This window comes from Aythya ferina (genome assembly GCF_964211825.1).
Source record: "Aythya ferina genome assembly, chromosome: 12".
Classification (NCBI taxonomy): domain Eukaryota; kingdom Metazoa; phylum Chordata; class Aves; order Anseriformes; family Anatidae; genus Aythya; species Aythya ferina.
In genome coordinates, this window is record NC_140308.1 from 14,501,601 (window position 1) to 14,521,761 (window position 20,161).

Consider the following 20,161-nt stretch of genomic DNA (forward strand, 5'->3'; position numbering starts at 1 on the left):
TAATTGTTCATAGCAGTGGTGTTGGGTCATACCTTGGAATAATAATAAAAGTTGATGAACAGCCCCTCCCTAAGGTCATAAAAAAGAAGAGGTGAGTAATTGTTTGCTGGCTTGTAAATTATTTGATCTCTTCCTAAACCTCTTAAATATTGTGAGTCTTTAATTAAATACACTGCAAGGAGTAACGCTGTTGGTATGTTGGCTGTGACTGAAAACAGATTCAGGGAGTGTACAGAATGTTTATTTGAAGTGCAACAAAACCCTTATTTAAGGCTGACACTTCTCCAGTTATATTTTGCAACACTTGAGGAAAAGTGTCAAAGTTAGAAAGAAAAACTACTCACAGAACTGTCGATGCCAAGGGTAAGAAGCATGATGAAGAATACCACAGCCCAAAACGTAGATCCTGAAAGAGTTGAAATTGCCTCTGGATAGAGGATGAAGACTAAACCAGCTCCTAAAATAGAAAAGTAGAAGTAATACTGAAAGGTGTTTCACAGAAGTGTGTATTTTAATAAGATAGATTATGACTAAGTTGACTCCTACATCAGTCCACATCACACTGAGTAGCTGTTAGAACAAAAATTGCATTATACCAAAAATACACCCAAAATACTTTAATAATGTACTCATGAAAGTTTTGCATATAAAATCTATAACATCCTTTTGCACTTTAAATAATCTTTTATGGTATTCATGATCTTTCTAGCTGTTTTTCAGCTATGTAGTAAAGAAAGATCCCTGTGGATAGGGACTCTGCTGTTTGGCAGTAGAATTCTTGGATGTGATAAGGGAGATACAGGAACTGAAAGCACAGGTCACCTGTTACCAGTGAAAGGACTACAGCTGGGCTCCCCAGGAGCATTCAAAACAGTTATCTATGGCACTGAAAAGCAACACGTCCCCAGGATACTAGGCAGTGGTAAATGCCTGTTTGCTGCAGAGGCTGAACTTGTGCAGGGCACGATGCTGGGGAATCTCGAGTCAGAAGAGCTGAGATGAATCAATATAATTTACAGTTCACATTTTAGCGGGGCCCTCTTACGTAGTTTGAGTTCCAAGGAATTTCATTCGGGTCACTTCCATGAAATTTTTAACAGTTGTTTGAAACAAATATAAGCATATTTGCAAGGAAATGATGAATGAAAAGGAGTAAAAGTAGTATAAAACTCGCTTCTTACCTTCAGTGGCTACATCCTCAATTTTAACTTTGTGCTCATGAGCCATGTAGCCCAATATGGAGAAAATTGCAAATCCTGAGATGAAGCTTGTGACACAGTTAATAGTACTAGTCAGCAAAGCATCCCTAGTGATGGAAAGAAGAACAGCCCGGTTAAAACAAGAGCATTATGGTGGGGATTGTTATAGTGATAGGAAGATTCTTGTGAAAATGCTATTTCTGCAGTTATCCTGATGATCAAAAGCTCGTATCAGCGTACCGTGTTAGGAAAGGACCTACTTCTGTTCACTGATTTGCTTTAAAACTAAATTCTGCTCAAAAAGAAGATGAACAAAATTATATGAAGGTATCAAGGAATGATGTCATCAACCTGGTACCCATAACATAGCAAAGAAGTGGCTTGTAGAGAAAGAGCCTCACTAAGGAGTATTTACACTAGTCAGGAGCAATTCACATGTGTAGGTGTTCAGGAATATTTTCAGATAGGTCCAGGAGTGGTTTTAGCAAGCTGCGTAGCCATTCACAGTAATGGCAGTGGATGACACATTAATCAGTACTGAGGTTCCTTCATCTATGAAGCTGGCTCAGCTTTTCAGAAAAAAAAAAAATACTACTTTATCAGTCTCTACAAATGTTACTGTAAATGCACGTTTTACATAATACAACCTTTTAAGCCAAATTGGCTTAAAGAGAGTAAGCATGTTTCCTTTCATCGTTTCTACTACCCAAAACCACAGGTGCCATATGCCAAACTTTACCCTCCTCTGGATACTGCCACAATCTGAAAACCCTGAAGAGTTTGCCTTACAGGGAGGGCAAGTCTTGTGAAGCAACACTGCACAAATACAGTAAACTAAGAACTAACTAATACCATTTCACATATAGTCTGTGGCATTTTCTTGATTTCAAGTGTATTTTTTTCATTTTGGAGCAAAATTACTGAGGATATAGACTGAGGAAACATTTATACAGGAAGCTGCTATATCAGGTTAATGCAAAATCTGCAGAAGACAATAAATGTTATTTTGGAAGATTGCTGGGGTTAGCATTCTAAGTTCTCAAACCCAGTAACATCACCTACTGTGAATAATCAGAGGCTCTGCAGTCATTCTGTGTTGAGTACAAAGTTCTCTCAAGTCAGTGGAAGGAAGTATTCAAGGATTTTGGCTTTTGATCCATTTAAAGCTGCTCAAATCTAAATGTTTTCTTGCATCTTTTCACTGGAACATTTTTGCTATCCATCAGTTCACAATGTATTTATACTACATTTACTTTCTGAATTTATATTTCATGGGAAATTAAAAAAAAAAAATAAAAGTGTTTTCATTCCAAAGCGTTATGTTAACAAACCTTCTGGAAGTTGGAAGTTCTCAGAAGGTGCAGAGCGGCTGTGGTTGAATTTCCATGGCGGTGATTCAGCAAAACAGTTATAAACCAACTTGATTTAAAATACATTCCTAAATTGGAGCTCAACATAAAATATCAGAAACGTAAGCCCAAAGCACAAAAACAGTTCTAAAAACTGGAATCCTTCTGCTTTTAGTTCCTGGACCAATAAGCTTTCATCCCATGTTCACTGTTGCTCTTAACGGTACTTTTGAAAGGCAAACACAAGCAGAGTTTACACAGCTGTCTAAAGTCTAAGCCTAATCCCATTCTGTTTTGCAGTGCAGCAGATATCTTGGCAGGTTCCTGTTGCCAAAATTTCAGTAAGACTGTTTCAAGTTTTGGTTGGTTGCTATGTCTACGCAAGACTGGCCATCATTAATAAGCGACCGAAGATAAAAAGATATTGCTTATTCCAGCTGCATTTATCGAGTAAAATAGCATCATTCTGAAGCAGTAATGAAAGCTTAGGCTGTCTTACCTGTAGCAGTTGTTGTCAAACTTATTGTAACTGGCAAATGCAATTAAAACACCGAACCCGGCTCCTAAGGAGTAAAATATCTGAGTGGCTGCATCAATCCATACCTGCATAATGACACCAACATTGTCAGAGGGTCAGTTCAGTCCAAAAGATACAGCAGGGAAATGAGAGAATGGCACAAGGCAAAACTGGCTTTTGAAAATAAATGATCAGTACTCGTGGTTGTGGGAGTGTAAGCGCTGTGCAGCCCCCATGAAGTGTTGCATGGAGCACGCTTCTGGGCTGAAATCACTCAACAGGAACTGGGAAAGGCCAAAGTGGTGGACAGGCCTGCAGTGCATGCGTGCTGCTGTGTCTGGGGGGTATACCGATTGGATCTGGACTCCTGAGCAACTGTTGAGTGCTGAAATGATTACACGAGTTTTCTTCTGGCTGACAGAAATACACTTCCACTTGCTCTTTTTCCAAGTTAGTTTGGAATGCACAACCAAAAACCTAAAAATAGTTTGCAGGTCAGGAGTTACAGGACATTTTCTTTCCCATAAGAGAGCTTTCTTCATGGGACTGTAATTACACTTTATACGATTCTTTCTTGCTTCAGAAGCTGAAGCAGGACTTGCATGCTGTGAACAGAACCATTCGAGCTTTGTCACCTTCTTTCCCCCTTAGTTGGAGAAGGAGTTATTCCTGTGATAAACTTTGTTAAATGTCAGTTTAGACGCAGCTCAGTCATTTTAAGAATTGGCCACTAGGGAAAACTTCTTCAATGCTGTAACATTTTCTAAAGTGACTCTCCAGCCCAACATCCACTCACAATGTGCAGACAGCAGTCAGGAACGATGCCACGGTGCTGGTCTGCTGAATCAGAAGCCTGAAAATAGTCCTCCCTGGTTAATGAGGGTTTCATTTATTCAGTTGTTACACAGAAGTATTTATTTAAATAAACGTCTTCATTCTAAATTCCACAAGGGTAACAGTCAATGGTGTGAATAATCCTCAACTTTTCTTAAAATGGTATCTTCAGCTTTGGCAAAATCTCCCATGTGCTTGAGGCTACAATAAGCATTGGATTTTATTGCCATCCATCTCTGTAAAATCAGACCCCAATGCATCAGCAGAGGCTCTAAGGGATCTTAGATCTAAGGGATCTAAGGTGCAAGCTCCACCTGCCTTGGAATGGTAATGCTAAGCTTTTCGTGTTTGGTCTACTCCAAAGAAAGGGAGTTTTAACCCATTTTAACATGATGTATGAAAGCATTTATACTGGTGATCTATTTTTCTTCAATGTAGATACTTTCAACTCATGCTTGCTGAAGATTGAACTCTTTATTGAACTCAGGATTTGGAGAGAACTATTAGAGTTGACAATGATTTGAAAGATGAACTGAACAACAAGTTGTAGAGCATCTACTGTAAACCACTGGATAGGTGGATATGTTTTTTCTCAAGCTTCTGTTCAAATAGAGTTTAGGATCACAGATTTTTTTTTTTACTAAATAGCAGTGCAATTCTGTAAACTGTGTTCCTTGTTCATTCCTCTTATACCCAGCTACATCCTTGTTTCCATACAAAAGTGGAGATCAAATAGGGCTTTACTATCTGAAGTGTGTTTTATATGTATAAGAGTTCAGGAGGAATGTAAAACCTCCTATATTTTTTCTTTAAAAGACAAAACCCACGACCACCACCACCAAAACCCACAAAACTTGTGTTGTGTTGCTAAAGTACACGATTTAAAAAAAAAAAAAAAATTGCCTGAACTATAAATAAATGTGTGTTTCCATCACAGGGCATTTGTTTTTAGTGGCTCTCTAGCTCTTCTGTGTCTTGCCAATGGAGTTGTGCTCATACTTCCCCTCTCTTACTATTCAAGCACTGTTAAGTATCTGCCTAAATTCTGTTGATTCAAGTAAGGGTTTAGCACCTGCTGCCTAGCAAGTGAGCTACATGGATGTTAAACTATCTGTTAAGTCTAAGATCCTGGACTATGTCTGCTCAGTAAGAGCCTTGGCTCATAACTTGTTTCCTTATCAGCTCCTAGGAAGTTGAAGATAAAGAAAAAAAGAGCAGAAACCAGAAGTTCCATTAGAACTAAGATTAAATGCAAAGCATTCCCTTTGATGTAACAAAACACGATGGGAAGTGGTCAGTGGGGCTGGCTCTTCTGCAGTTTACGTCCATATTCTCTGTTCTCTTCAGCTGAACATCTTCTGATTAATACACAATCTAATATATTGTTAGATACTGTTTTTTATATGCATTAAAATGAAGAAACAAACATTTTACAGTTTGTTGTCAGCAATCCTTCTAGTTTTTTGAGTGGCTGTTTATACCATTATATCTTCTGTGTCTATTCTTTCTCACATATGTAGATTTAAAGAATTTCTGTGCTGCGTGGAGAGGAAACGTGTGCACCCCTAGATGTTACATAATCTTCAGAAGACTTGTTAAGGCGTATGAAGGAGCCAGCGCCTTCCTTCTCCCTTCTTTGGAAGAGGGACCCTTTGTGGAACAGTATCTCTGAAAACTGAGGTGCCTTAGGGCTTGTTCAGAGCTGTGCAGTACGTGCGCTTAGAAAATATGGGGGACCTTTCACATTGATCAGGATGCTCTAATGCCTTTTATGAGAGCATTAGCAGAGCCCACTGCAGGTCATCACTGTGACTTATGGCATTTTTTGGTTAGATTAATCATTTGGGTGAAAGAAATAAATCAGATTCAGGGACACTGACGTGGAACTGTAGGGGCTGAAGACAAAGATTAGACACGCAGCCATTGCAGCAGCAGGTGGCCCAGGTACTGAGCAGGAGGAAGGCTGACATGATAAGCAGGTTGAGAAACTTCTTATAATTGATCTTCTGACTTTTATTATTCTAGAGAAACAAAATAAAAATTAAAGTAATCTGAAAAATGTAGCCTTAGCAACAAATAGCTTCAGGGTCAGCCAAGTAGCAGCTGCAGAAACATTAAGCCAAGAACCAGCAGTGCACAGAAGTATCCTTCCAGAGGCAGCTCTGAGCATGGAGGCCTAGACTCCGAGCTGATGCAAGCTGGCGCTGCTCCATGGACGTCCAGAACATGTGATGTTTTTTTCTGAGCAGCACTTAGAACATATAAGAAAAAGTTAAGCAGCTCCTTTGTTCATCCTCACGTCTTTGTATTTATTTATGTACGTGCGTAAATGTGAGCAACTGAGGTGGCTGCTGCTTTGATGGCAAAGGGGGATCACAGCCCAGTGTTTGAAGTGGGTTTTGCTGAACAATTAGAAAGATCCAGTTAGAATGTGCATATGAAACGTGTAGTGCAAGGATGTACAGACTAAAGAGGCATATCTGAAAGCTGTGAATTTTCACGAATTCATGTCATACTTGTAAAACTGTGTCCTTGCTTTTCAGTTTTGCATCTATTTGAATGGTCTGGAGACTTATCCACAAAGATACTACGAGTTGTTTATAAGACAGAGATGTTTTTGTAGTAGAACCATGGTACGATCTATCTCTACTAACCACATCACTGTTCTTTGTAGATCTGAAATGCTGCTGATTTTGTGAGTAATGCCTATACTCATAGGTCTTGCTTTACAAAGGATAAAATAACTCAATCCTTAGTTCCAGAGTACTCCACAAATTGGGTTGGTTTGGATGGATTTCATGAGAATATCTTGCAATGTTACATGACATGGTGAAATGTACACTGCCTTTGATAGGAAGGTAAGAGCACCATAGTGTTGAGATTGTTGTTCATATGAAGGACAATGATGAACGGAGATGGTCCTGGCTTAGTATGTTTACTACTGTGTTCATAGGCCTGGAATTTTGTTTACCAAGTAAATGTTTAGCTTAGTGATTTAAAAAGGATTTTTTTTTTGCTTGAGGTAACTCTGAGCCTTTGGAGAGCTGAATTTTTATGTGACTCAATTTCCATGTGCAAACAATACTGTAACTTACAGGGGGCACAGTCAAAGCATGGACTTTTTAAGGGACTGGCACACCTGACATTGCCCTCGTACAGTTTTTTTAGCAATCAGGATAATCTGGGTTCAGGCTGAGATACTCCTGTTATGGAGAGCGTTGGAAATCTGTGCTATCAGAGACAGCGGGCTAGTGCTTATGCAAAACTGTAAGTGTGGCTATATATCTTCAGAACTTAGCTCTAATAATTTCAGTTTTAATAACAAGGGTAACAGGTTTAACAATAACATGGAACGAAAGCAGAAGAGTACACTTACTGTGGCTTCTTTTAATCTTCTGAAGTCTATGTGCAGGTATGCATTTATTCCGTTGTATGCACCGGGCAGGGTTATTCCGTGTATTAGCAAGACAAATAGTACAACATAAGGCAGAGTGGCTGTTATCCACACAACCTGCAGACAACAGAGATCCCAGAGGTTAATGAGCTGTTACAGAAGATTTAGGAATGAGTGAAAAATACAGCAGGGACTTCCTTGGTTTTGTCCATTCAGTTCTATGCAGTAGCTCTTTTTAGGATGCCTTGGGGGAAATATAACAAAAAGTATAACAAAGAGTCTACGTATCTGTGTTTACAGCAGGAGATGGTTTTGACTAGCAGAAGACTTGGAGTGCTTATATGTTACCAGTGTGTGTTAGACTGCTCATTAGCTGTTCAGCCATCTATTAGTTTACCAAATAATGCAGTCATTGCCTGATGTTAGGTGCTACTTTCATGAAACTGTACACAGAGCTCTCAGCTATCTAACCCTAGAATTTCTGGTGAGGTGAGGTTTCTGAGGGATGTCAAAGAGTAATTTCAAATTCCTTTCTTTAGGTAATATTTTTTTTTCTGGCCACGGCATTTTATGTAATAAAGCATCTTAAACAAACAAAACATCCCATTAGCTATGAATAACAGAACACGTTGGCTAGGAATTGGAGGCACGTTAGAAACGATGCAAAACATCTTTGTCTGCCCAAGTATTTTCTAGATGAGACCACCAATGCTGAATTGAGAATAACATGCTAATAACATTCCCAGTCAGAACATCATGCAACCAGAATTTGTAGATAAAATAAAGGCTGAATCTGGACTGTGTATTCACACTGTACATATACCAAGGCCTCTCACATGGTTTAGTTCCTGAGGATCCCTCAGATGCAGTGATTTAGTGTCTTGCTTCCTAAAATAAGGAGACTTCTTAAAGGAGACAAAGAATGTAGTTGAGATAGAAGGACAATGTTATCTCTACCTTTCCTGAAGTCTTCACGCCTTTCCACAGACTAAAGAAAAGAATGATTACCACCACCAAGAGGCAGAGGGAAAGTTGCCAGCGAGGCAAGCCAAGGTCATGGATTCCACGGCTTTCATGCAGGTGCAGAACTCCTCGCCTACATACCAGATACACAGAAACAAAGCGAAGTCACTGGGGGAAAAAGCTTTTATCTCTCGCATCCTGTGAGCAGTGCAAATAGCTGCTGCACTGTGTTAGTAGCTGCCCTACTGGCACTGCTAGCAGTTAGAGAAATCTCTTTTATGAAGCCAGGTGTTGTGCTGCCTTTATGTTATCACTGGCACATCAGTGTCTGCTTAGCACCATCGTTTTGGAAGTGTCACTCTCTTTTTTGTTCTGTTTTTTATTTTTTTTTTTCCTTGAGCACCAAACAGATGCCCAGAGGGGCTGCAGAATCTCCACCCTTGGAAATTGGCCAGTAAAGGCCCTGAGCAGAGTAATTTCAGTTTTGAAGTTAACCTTGCTTTGGGTAAGGAGTTGTATTAGAAATCTCTTACGGATCCCTTTCAACCTAAATATTCTGTGGTTCTAGATAAGCAGCAGCTGGCTTTCTGCACCTTGGGCAGTTCTGAAGTTACTTTCAATGTCTTGGATAGGCTGTTGTAAGGCTGCAAGTGGGAGAAGTGGTCAGATAGGAAAAGCAACAGTTGGTAAATCTAAAATTGGTATTAGTGCTCTGTGCTGTTTGCTGAGGTAATGGAACAACAGTAGAAGAAATTCTGTTGCTTACCAGGGCAGGCTAATTCTTTGGGGATCTATGAAGTGTGAAATGAAGTGTAGAAAGGAGTATTTCTCCAGAGGGCTGGTGACATCTACAAGAGATGTCAAAACACATTGAGTGCAACAGGCTGAGGGGTGTGAGTGGGATGTTAGAGTGGATCTCCCTTCAACTCCCTTCTATGCACTTGAAGGGTTTCTTGCTGCTTATTCAAATCTAATTCTGATAGGCATCTAGTTGAGGTTGGCTTGGGGGTGCAATCCCTAGTGTTTCAGTGCCCATTCAGAACAAATCATTGTGACCTTGGCTCCTCTCCTGTCTCTGTTACCTTTACTTGCCATGCACTGCTTGGGTAAAATAGACAGTTGTACTCTGTTGGCTTCTCTTAGCACTGTGACGACACAAGTCAAAGACTTCCTGCTCAGTAGTGGACTCCGGTGTATTTTATGAAGATAATTACAGTTTGGAGAAACTAAAGTACAGTCACTTACCCTGCATTACTGCAGACATGTAAAGCCTGAGGCGTTCCCACCCCACTAGCTGTCCACGTACTTCAGAGTTAACTTAAGCACTTGTCTTACCGAGCCAGAGATGAGTCAAATAGAGCTGAATGAGCTCTAAGATAGAGCCAAACCTGTGTCAACTTAAGTGGGAAAAACGCAAAAATGTTTCTGTACTACTGAAACTGTAGAAACACACTAGGAAAATAAAGGCCTATTGGTGCCATCCATCTAGTAATATGAAGTAGTTGTGTGTGATTCCTGTTTCATCCCTAAGGTATCAAGGTACGATCAGCTAAGAACTGTAAGAGTTCTGCTTCTGTAGTTTTTGACATTTAATAAGGAATGCTGTATTCTTGGTCTGTTTCTATTATTTATCCCCAGTTGAATAAGAGATGCTTTTAGAAAGCATCCTCCTAAATTAGGCAGCTGATATGTTTCTGTTGCATTGTAAGGCTAATAACACGTGAGGCTTTAAAAGGGTAATGACCATGTGTCTGCGGCATCCAGTCAAAGAACCTTCCTGGTTAGAAGGTATGAGAGCAGTTTAACTCGTACAACACTGCAGCTGTCACCAACTGGTACCTGTGGAAACAGTAAAACAGTGAGAGAGCCAGGCTTTTTGGTATCTCACCCAGAAACCTGTATCTTTACATGTAAATAAGTAGGTGGACGTTGCTCAGCTTTTCCTTAGTATGAACAGAAGCTACCTGTGGTTCTACTAGCAAGGTGTATTTTCATGGGGGATGCAGAGGTGTAAATGGGTTCTGGGCACAGATGCCTGATTCCATTTTACATTTAACCAGGCTGGCAACAATATGTGAAGCTGGGAAAAGCTTCACAGACCTCACATAAGATCATTTGTCCAGAGTCTTGGGAGGGATTTGGCAATCTGCTACCACAGCCACACCGTTATCACTATTACAGTTGGAGGTTGTAAAGAAAGTCCTTTGGCTTACACTGTGTAGATGTACCCACAGAAAAACTGAATCTGCACTTGCATACTTTGTGCCCGTTTAGCTTTTTATTCTTCTTGCCCAAATATTTTTCTGGATTCGTAAAGAAGCCTGCTTCCTTCTGTTTGCTTTCCAAGAAGCAGCTAGCGCTCTGTCTTGCTGTTCGGAACACTTGCCAGAACTGCCATTTCCAGTGTGGGATTCCCAGGATTTTCAGGAGAATCTCCAAAATAAGAGGTCTGCTCCCGTAATCAGGGTAAGGGATCATAAAAAAAGAAGAGAAAAATACTTTCGTAACCAGTCAAAACAGCTGTGTAACTGAGCAGCTAAGCAAAGGAATCTTCATAAACAATTGCTGTGTCTGAGCTCTAATCCTGGCAGGTTTTGCTTCCTCTTCCTTTTTTTTTTTTTTTTTTTTTTTTTTTTTTTTTCCCTTGTGACCTCTGAAAGCTGCCTTTTTTGAGAATTGCTGGGAAGTAGTTCATGAGTGCTTACCCATTAGAGGCTACATTTGTGTTCCAGTTGCTCCATAAAGCAAAGAAGTCTGGTGCTGGACTGTGATTTGGGTTAAGGTGTGCTGACATCTGAAGAGATTGAGGAGAGAAGCAGCAAACTACTAGACTAAACCTTCTTGGCTTGAAGGATAGCTCTGTAATGTTCTTTGAAAAACAGTGGGGTTTTTTGTTTGTTTGTTTTTGAGGAGGACAAATTGGAAAAGAGCTTAGCATTCATCATGTTCATCAGTTACTGGATATCAGTGATGTTAGAGAAAATCCAGTCAGCAGCTCAGATATGCTACAGTTATTCTTGTTTCACGTCAAGTAGTACTTTATCTCAGGAGCAGCTGAAGCTGCTTTTGCCCTGTCTCTGCTAGGGCAGGTGGAGTGATAGATCCCTGGCAGGCTCCTTCGGATTGTACTCAGGCACTTCCCCTGTACTGGCCCCAAAGAGGACAGTGGCAGTGAGGGATACTGCAAGGTTCTCCATTCCTGAAGCTCTGAGCTCAAAACACCCGAGATTTCAGCCTTTTGGTATTACAGCAGAATGGTGCAAGGCGGCCAGTGTCCATTCCTGAACTGAGCTTGTCTTACTGCAGGATTGTGCCATTGCCCAGTGCTGTAAAGATTCTTGTTTCATAGAGAGTTTGTCCACATCTGCTAACAAAATAAACTCGTAATTCACAGAATCTGTGAATTTAGAATAATTCTGAATCAGAGAAAAAGCAAAAACAGAGGCAGTAAGGTACCTAGAATTAGTATTTTGCCTGCAGATTTTCATTGTTGAGAAGAAGAATGAAAGTAGATGAGACATATATGCAAAAAAGGACAAAAAATATTACAAGGGGGAAGGATGGAGAACAGCCACTAACAGATGAGCTCATGAAAACAGAACAGGGACGTACAGTGCTGAGCAAAAGAAAAGAGGAGCTAGTAAGAAATGAACTTTTTAAAAAAATTTTTAATCAGGCATTTGTGCATAGGAGCCTGATTTATGCTAAGACCACTTTCCCTGTAAGGCAGTGTAAATTACATTTGCAATGACTTTGAGACTGTACATCACTGTAAATATAGGTCCCAAGAGTCTGTCTGCCTATCTGCAAGAGGAGCGTGAATGTGAAGGCATTTCAGATTGAAGCTGCATTCTGGCTTCTCTCTTTGGGAGATTTATTCTGGTCCTCTCTTGCCCAGTGCTCCCTGCTGGGAAGGCTCCCCAAGCCAGCTCACAGCTCTGGCACCAGTTCTTGCGTTCCTTTCACACCACGTTCAGCCAAAGGGAAGTAGTTCACCTCTGCTGAAATCAGCAAATGGCAGGTTGTTTGCTGGATCCCTGTCTTCTGTTTTGTCTTTGTGCAGAGCTTGGTTCCTCTTTAGTCTGGTGTCAGATCCCAGAGAGCCAACAGCTGTGGGGTATTCACATATAAACCCTACAAAAGGCAAATCATCAAGGAGGCAGCGGGCAGCTGCTCAGAGGGACTCGGTAACTGATGGAATCATAGCTACAATAATGTCTGACTAGGAGCAAACCACTTCTTCCCCATGTCTTGGTGTTCCCTTCTATAGAATGAGGATTATAACAATCCTTCATTTTGTCTCCACTCTCAGCAATTTAGAATTTATTCCATATGGAAATGGTGAATGTTAAGTATCGACAAGGAACCACACAAAGGAAAAAGAAATGCTAAGGGTCTTGATCTGAAAACTCCTCTGTGTTGTTCACTCCAAAACTGGCAATCCATAGCCAGAAAACAGGGTAAGAGCTTTAGATGTTGCATTTTCCTACATTACTTTGTCAGATTGATTCTTTCTAAGGATTTTCTAAGGAGCCTTTTATGTAATTCATCCCTGGGGAGACTTCCATGACTGTTGTGGAAATTTAAAAGGTTTTATACAAACAGGTCAAGTTAAAGGTCTTGGAGTAAGCCTTCTTCTCATCCCATATCAAATATAATTTTAGGTTTCAATACAAATATGATTGCACAATTCTATAGGGTCATTCTTTCTTTTTAAAGTTAATGTAAAAATTATTTGCATCAATTGGATGGGATCAATAGAAGTGTCATTCATCCAAACAAGTTCTAAATGTGTTGTATCAGATTTTAGCTGGAAAAACTTCATTGATTTATCAGTAAATCAGTAAGTTAAGTTACAGATTTACTTTACAGTCTGGCAAACTGAGATTCTTCCAACAGAAAACTTTGATTAGAAATGAAATCTTTTGGTTTTAGTGTTTGTAGACATCATTTCTGAGTGCAGGGTTGTCTCAGAAATGACTGCTAGCCCACAATTTTAGATGAGAACATTTTGGACATGAACACCTGTGAATGCAAAATAAATGGGCTATGGCTTTCAAAAATAAAACGCAGGGAGTTGGCCAAGTACTTTTACAAGCTAGCAGTCACTTTTGAGGGATCAAACCCAAATGGCTTGCATAGAATAAATAGCAGAAAATTGGCTGAGCTATAAATAGATACCGTCCTGATCTCGTGAGCTCTGTTCTCTATTCCAGTAGGTAGGCTAGTTTTAATGATTTAAAACTTAATGCAAATTTATAGACTGAAGATTCCAGAAGGACTGACAGTGTATACGGTGTGCAATCTATAGAAATTAAAATACATACTCGATTTAGAAAGCAATTTGAGGCATGGTAATTGGCTCATTTAGAAGGCTCTCCTACATACATCTCTTGCATTTTATATATTTGTGCAACCATGGTTCAATCATCATTGCTGCCAGTTTCCTTCAGAGTATAAAATACAGGTTTTCCTTCTGTCTGTGGAAGGCTATCAGAAGCAGCCTTGGATGGCATTCTTTTTGCACAAAGTTAGCCAGGCTCTTGGTGTTACAACTTCAAGTACAGCACTGCTTAAGTTCAGCTGTACAGTTTCTGCTGCAGTTTGCATCCACAAGGCAGACATCTGCAGCTGTGTGGGGCTGAGCTTCTGCTACAACCTCAGCTGGCCTCAGCTGGCTTCATCCAGGTTGAACACGGGGTGTTTGCGGGCTGCACTTCTACAGTGCGGTGCAGGGAGAGGTGAATGGCTCCACGTGAAGTCAGCAAAGCCCAATAGCAAAGCCTCAAGATATTTCAGCTCCCTCTTGTGTTGGAGAATGGAGCTTTATGGTGGACTTCAAGCTAGGTTTGGGGAATCACTTACAACAAATGATTTGCCAGTGGAACCCTCGTTGGCCCATTGTGATTCGAACTGAATGGAACTGTGATTCTTCTTGAATCACCATACTTCTGAAATTATAAATGGCCACCAGGACTAAACTCCTCGTTCCCTGAGAATGTTTATCTCCACTCATTGAAGCCTTTACTCTACCTAATTCTCCCATTAACCTAATGATAGTGACCTCCCCTGCTGTTTGTGCCACAGCTCAGCACATTCAAGTCCGCACAGTGCTCTGAAGAAGGTGTTTCCAAAACCTACCCATTATATTAAGATTTGCATAAAGAATGGAAAGGCTTGAATTTTACCCCTTCCTAGCTCCAGCAAGTACAAAACTCCTGAAAAAAATGTTTGTTGTTTGAGGTTATAGGCAAAGCAGAGCACTCATGCTCCCCCAGCTGCCAGAGTCCCTAACTGGCAGGTTCAGCATTTCTGTTCCCCTACAGACAGCAAAATGTAGGATGCTGGAGGAGACACCTCTGCTGCCTTTGCCTTGAGCAACACACACGCAGATGGAAATATTCCACAGGCTCTGCCTCTGCTTGCCAGGATGTCAAATGCAAGGTAATCTAGGGGAGAGGTGCTGCAGCAGTGTCCTCAGCTGCTGTTGCTCAGAGTCTGGTACCCCCACCAAGCTGTATCGGGTTCTCTGTGTGCAGATGAGCTGTTAGAAATCCCCCTACAAGCTAGCACAAAGCAAGCCGGTTGCATGCAGCACAAAGTGCTGCTCCTGACGTTTGCAATATCTCAAGAAAACTCTCTGGAAATGTAAGTTGGCAAAGTTGTTATTCCTCCAGTCTTCCGGACTTGTTGTAAAAAGGCTTGTTGTGGTTTAGGAATCATTTCCATAAAGCTGTCCAAAGCCTAAGAACATGTGTACACACTTACACGGATTGACTCCCATTGTTCTCACATTTCATTTCTTTTCTCTTTGTGTAAGTAAATGGTCAACAAATGGAGAAGATGTGAGCGTACATGAAAAGCAAATTTCAAAGCTGCGCATGTAAATATTTTTGGAATAGCCTTTTTTTCATAAGCCTTTTTTTGCATAAATACTTGCACCAGAAATTTCTGTATACTGAGTCAAAAAGAGAAAGATTGCTGAGTTACTTAGCTGAGTCCAAAAACATCTACAGCCAAAAAGCAAATACATGATGTGCAGGGATGCACGGGTGTTAGTCTCAGACTACGGATATATAAACGAGGCACTCTAACACCTCCTAAGTATACCTGTGAAATTAACGTAGTGCTAATACACTAATATCTAAAGTAGTTTGTCCATTGCTATTTTAGTGATGGGCTCATATATTGCCTACGTGTAACTGATTCTAAGCCTGGTGAAATCAGAGGAGCTCTTCAGTTACGTTCAGGGGATTTTTGAGGGTGAATGCCCAGAGCTTGGCTAGAATTATCATTAGCCTTGGATTGCGTGATCTCAGAGAAAAAGTAAACAAATGACTGCTACCCAGAGATTAGAAACATCTGATGACTCTTTTCTTGCAATTAAGGTTCAAAAGATGAGTAAGCCTAGATGGCTGCAGAGGTTCTTACTTTCTCATTGCTTACCAAAGCTCTCAGACATGTCTATAGGGTGTGGGTGCTGCCTGAAAAACCTCCTAAAGGAGCTGACAGATGTAGTCAGAGGAGGTTTGGTGTCCTGGGAAGCAGTACGTCACTGAGAATTGCTGGTCAGGTTTAGCACAAGCTTGTCTTTCTTTACCAGACATCATTAGTAGGATACAGGGCTACCCACTGTCATTAGGTCTTCCTTGATTCAGTTCTTATTTTAAGCAGAATTGTTTATGTTTGCTCTTGAACTGGTGTTTTCTCTCATTTGGAGCAGTTGCCCCCCAGTTAATACAGGGAGATGTCTGTGTCTGCCACTGGAGCACTGAGTGACGGCTGGCCGGTGGTGGTGATCCCTGGGAAGACTGGTGCCCCAAAGCACAAAGCTCAAGGTCTCTAAAAGTAACCTTTGCTGGACACGGTGAGGATCTTTGCAGGGATTCTTGGTTCACACGCTCCCCAGAAATTAATGTTTATAAATGATATGACTGCTGTGACTAAATGTTGTCTGTTCCTTGTTCTTAGATAGCCTTTTTGCAATTACTCACATCTGGGCACATTTGTGAGTTCTGCTAATTTCCTTTACTGAGTCTGGCAGGAAAATTTCCCTATAAAAATGTTTTATTTCTTACGCAGGAGGAATGGATTACAGTGCTGAGAAAAAGTCCTGTCAGAGGAAAATAGCTGTAGCTCAATGCATTTGGTGATTACTTTAATATTTTGTTTAAGAAACTGTCCGGATTCATTCCTGCAACAGATGACGGGTTTTTAACAGGCACAGTGCCTCGTGAGCAGAATAGTGCTTTTGTTCCTCCAGATTGGCGTTGTTTGATTGCATACATGAAAGCAAGATGGTAACAAAATCTTCCTTGGCACAAGAATGGAGAACAAATATAAAGTATGCCAATATTCAGATCAAATACTTACACAGGAGAGATAAGGAACAGATAGAGGAATGGTTTTTTGAGTGATGGGCTTTCGGTTTTCCCAAAAATGTTTTTTTATGAATTACTTTAACATGTACTGAATGGATAGGATGTCTTTAGCGTTGTGTGTGTTTAGTTCCAAACCACGAAAGGGGGAGTAATTAACGTGCATCTCAAAGAAACGTGGAATTGGCATTTCAGTCCTAGCTGGGTCTTTGTTATGACTGAGTGTTATGAGTAGAAGGGCACCAGTTTTTATCAGATTTTGGAGTTTTTGCTTTGCTAAGTTTGCAGTGTGCAAATACTTTGTAATTGATTTTAACGGTCCCTGATGAGGTATTGGAGAGGTCCCCTTGCATCCTGTGCTCCTGCTTGAAGCAACTGTCCACTGACGTCAATGGCATCTTGGCCTGGAGAGAGCCCGAGTGACTGAAACCAGACAGGGGAACGAAATGCTCTCTAGAAAGCATATGGGTAGAACCGCTTCGACCCGAATTATTGCCCAACTCGTACGGCTTGAAAACAAAATCCAGACGCATTTTCCAGAGTGCTTCTGTCATGCCTTGACACGGAAATTACAATTTGGAGTGGTTTCTTCCAAGTCTGAGGCTTAGAGGCTTCTCCCTGCTCTCCCTCCCTGCCAAACACGGGACAGCTGAGAGGTCTGGCCTCGCTCCTTAGCAAGTTTTCCCTTCTCTCCTTCAATACAAGCGGTGAGAATCAGTGTGTGCCTGTTGAACTTAGAGGTGCTTTTCTTGAAGCACTGGATGAAACGCTGTATCACAGCACTCCCACCTCTTCCTACAGTTTTTTCCTGCGCCAGTGGAGGTAGAGAAGGAGAGACAGCCCTGGCAGCTGCATGGTTTTAGGAAGTCATCTACTCTGTTTCTGCGGTCAGAACAGCTTTGTGTTGTGACGGACTCACATCCCAAAGAGAGAACAAGTCTCTGTTTCCCTGTAAGTGAAACCACACCAGCTGTCTGCGTGGGGCTTGTTTTGGAAGGACCTCCCACTGCAAAATAGATGGCTAGTGTTTCAGATCGCCCTGTTTACATCACTCTGCATATATTCCTGATGTAAGCACACAACCTAAAGAAACAGGTTCAAGCTGTGCCCCTTCCCATGAAGTCTTGAGGCTGAAGGTTTAAGTGCCTGAGCATCTAGCATCCTTAACAATTTTTCCATATCGATTCCCACAGGCTGTGGTGCATCCCTCTAACACAGAGCAGCGTGCTCTTATTCTGCTGCTTGCTACAGCTGAAAACATACCCCTGAATGCTCCCAGCTGGGGGGTCTCCCATATACCTGGGTAATACCGAGAAAAGTAACAGACCAGTATTTTCACACCCATGGACAAAATCACTCCTTTTCTCTGCCATTTTCACTCTGGGCACCAGTGCTATTGCTGGTTTTGAGCCCTGTTTTGGTATTTCTGGCTATCGTGCTGTGTTGTGTGGGGGCAGAGGCCAGGCTTCCACAGGTATCCCACTGATGTTTCACGGGGCATAGTTTGTCATGATTTCCCTCTGGTATAAAAGTAGCTGTTCTGTTTCCTTGTTTCTCTATGTAGCTACTAAAAACTCAAATTCTGAAATCAGCCTTGTTAAATCTATTGCCCCCAAAGTAATTGTTTCTGCTCTTGCTTACATCCTACAAGACTGGATAGCAGGATGGACATTAAGAAAGTAAACACAATTCTATGATTTGGAAAGCAGTGTCTTCATGATGCTGTTATTTAAAACACAAGCAAACAAAACCTCTTACACGTCCACAGTATTATTGAGGAAGGATCAGTTATTTATCTACTGCATCTAGAAATGGTGCAGCGTTCTGTAAGCCTGCTGTATTGATGCAAATTTAACATGTACATCATCGCTCCTACTTCCTGACCCTGTTGTGTGTAATATGAAGCTTTGCAATGGGAAGATTCTGCTCTCCCTTTTGTAAAAAGATGACGGGAGTGAGTGCAGTTATTTGATAGAAGAGATGAAACACTGTTTTCTGAATTGGGCTGGCTTTCTCAGGGTCGATCCGAACACACAAACTTTGCGTGTTTGGGTCCACACCTGAGCTTTACAGCTGGACTTGATGAGCTAATCCAAATATTGGAAAAGTGAGCATAATGCCCCTTGTGATTCCCTGTTTTTACAGATGGGGAAGCAGATGTCATAGATTGCATTACTTGGGTGTTTATTCTCATTTTTGCTATGTAATCTAGTTGCTTATGAGTATGGGGCCTAGGGAATTAAGAACTGCCCCAAAATTCAGGGATCAAATCATAATGAAACATCAGACTCCCTTTTTATTTTAACCTTCTAAAAACTGCACCTTGAATATTTCATGGTCAGGAAAGAACCCTGATATTTCAAGTGTTGATGCGGAGGCAGAATCCCAGACTGGGCTGTTCCCAGATCAGTGGAACTTAAAATGCTGGGCATAGTTTCCACCACCACCCCACCCAGTACAAACACAATATTGTCCCCCAAGCATGATGTGATAACTGAAAATGCAGAGAACCACTTTAAAGAGTAAACGAGCAAAGCAAGACAATGAGGATTGCATTTTGCTTTAAAAAAAGCTTAATCACAAGAAAACTGTAAAGAAAACCTTTTTTTTTTTTTAAAAAAAAAGCCATTCACATGAAAGTTCTCTAATAATAGTTACTTTTTTGAAGAATTTTTTATAATTCACTTCAAAGTCATGTTCTTTGTCCATACACAACACCGCCTCTTGCTCTAAATGCTCTCTTTACGTTTGGTTTATGAGCACATACATTGTCTTTGTAAGGGCAGTAGACTTTTTTTAGCAGTCATTATTTGTCCTTCTGGGGAGTTCCTTTAAACTCAAATCCCCTTATTAACTGTTTTCAAAGCACGTAATTTAGTTTACCCAAGGCCTGGCCAACAGGTTGTGTCCCGCTCCTGAGGACTGTGCTGTGTCCAGCAAAGAGCAAGCAGCCACAAGCGTTTCACAGTTCTGAACTCAGACCTTAAGTTCCCTGCTGAATCCCACGTTTATGGTAACAGTGGTGTCCCTTTGTTCCTGCAAGGCAGGGCTCATTGCTCAGCAGATGTGTGCCCTGATAGCCTTCCATTCCCCACACTGAAATAGTGATTATTGGGATTTATTCAACAGCTGATTCAGTTAGCCTGATGCCCACCCTCATTTCTTTCTCCTAACCAAATGCTGCCTTTCTCTGGGGACCCACAGTGCAGTTATTTATACACAGAATATTACTGTTTTATACTTATTCGTATACCTTTTTGCTTTTGATTTCGAATGTTTGATTTGAGCGTGTCTTTGCCTGTCTTGGCCCATATTGCAGAATGCTCTTTCACTCAGGATTTAGAAGAAGCCTGGCTTTTTCTAACTGTGGTGCTCTCCCGTCTGCTCAGTGCTGCATCTCACTTCATTGAACTGCCGAGGCAGCTGAGCAAACAGGTCTGCTCTGAGGTGTTTTGTAAGTGGAGAACCAGGCAAAGTCTATTGAATGAATCATTATTTTAAAGCCTGAGAGCCAGCTCCGTTTGGCA

At 41.1% G+C, this 20,161-nt stretch overlaps 1 protein-coding gene and 1 long non-coding RNA gene across 6 annotated transcripts in view; one reads left to right on the forward strand and one right to left on the reverse strand.

Moving 5' to 3' along the window:
• LOC311443265 overlaps nt 1-20,161 on the forward strand; it is a 328,368-nt gene that overhangs the window by 67,745 nt on the left and 240,462 nt on the right. The window lies entirely within an intron of this gene.
• SLC6A2 (solute carrier family 6 member 2) overlaps nt 1-20,161 on the reverse strand; it is a 67,104-nt gene that overhangs the window by 20,326 nt on the left and 26,617 nt on the right. Inside the window, exons 5-9 of the mRNA XM_084533320.1 lie at nt 8,251-8,389; nt 7,276-7,410; nt 3,048-3,151; nt 1,182-1,306; nt 345-457 (exon numbers count right to left, since the gene is read on the reverse strand). Of these exons, the coding sequence (XP_084389446.1) occupies nt 345-457; nt 1,182-1,306; nt 3,048-3,151; nt 7,276-7,410; nt 8,251-8,389 (616 nt within the window). The remainder of the gene's footprint in view (nt 1-344; nt 458-1,181; nt 1,307-3,047; nt 3,152-7,275; nt 7,411-8,250; nt 8,390-20,161) is intronic.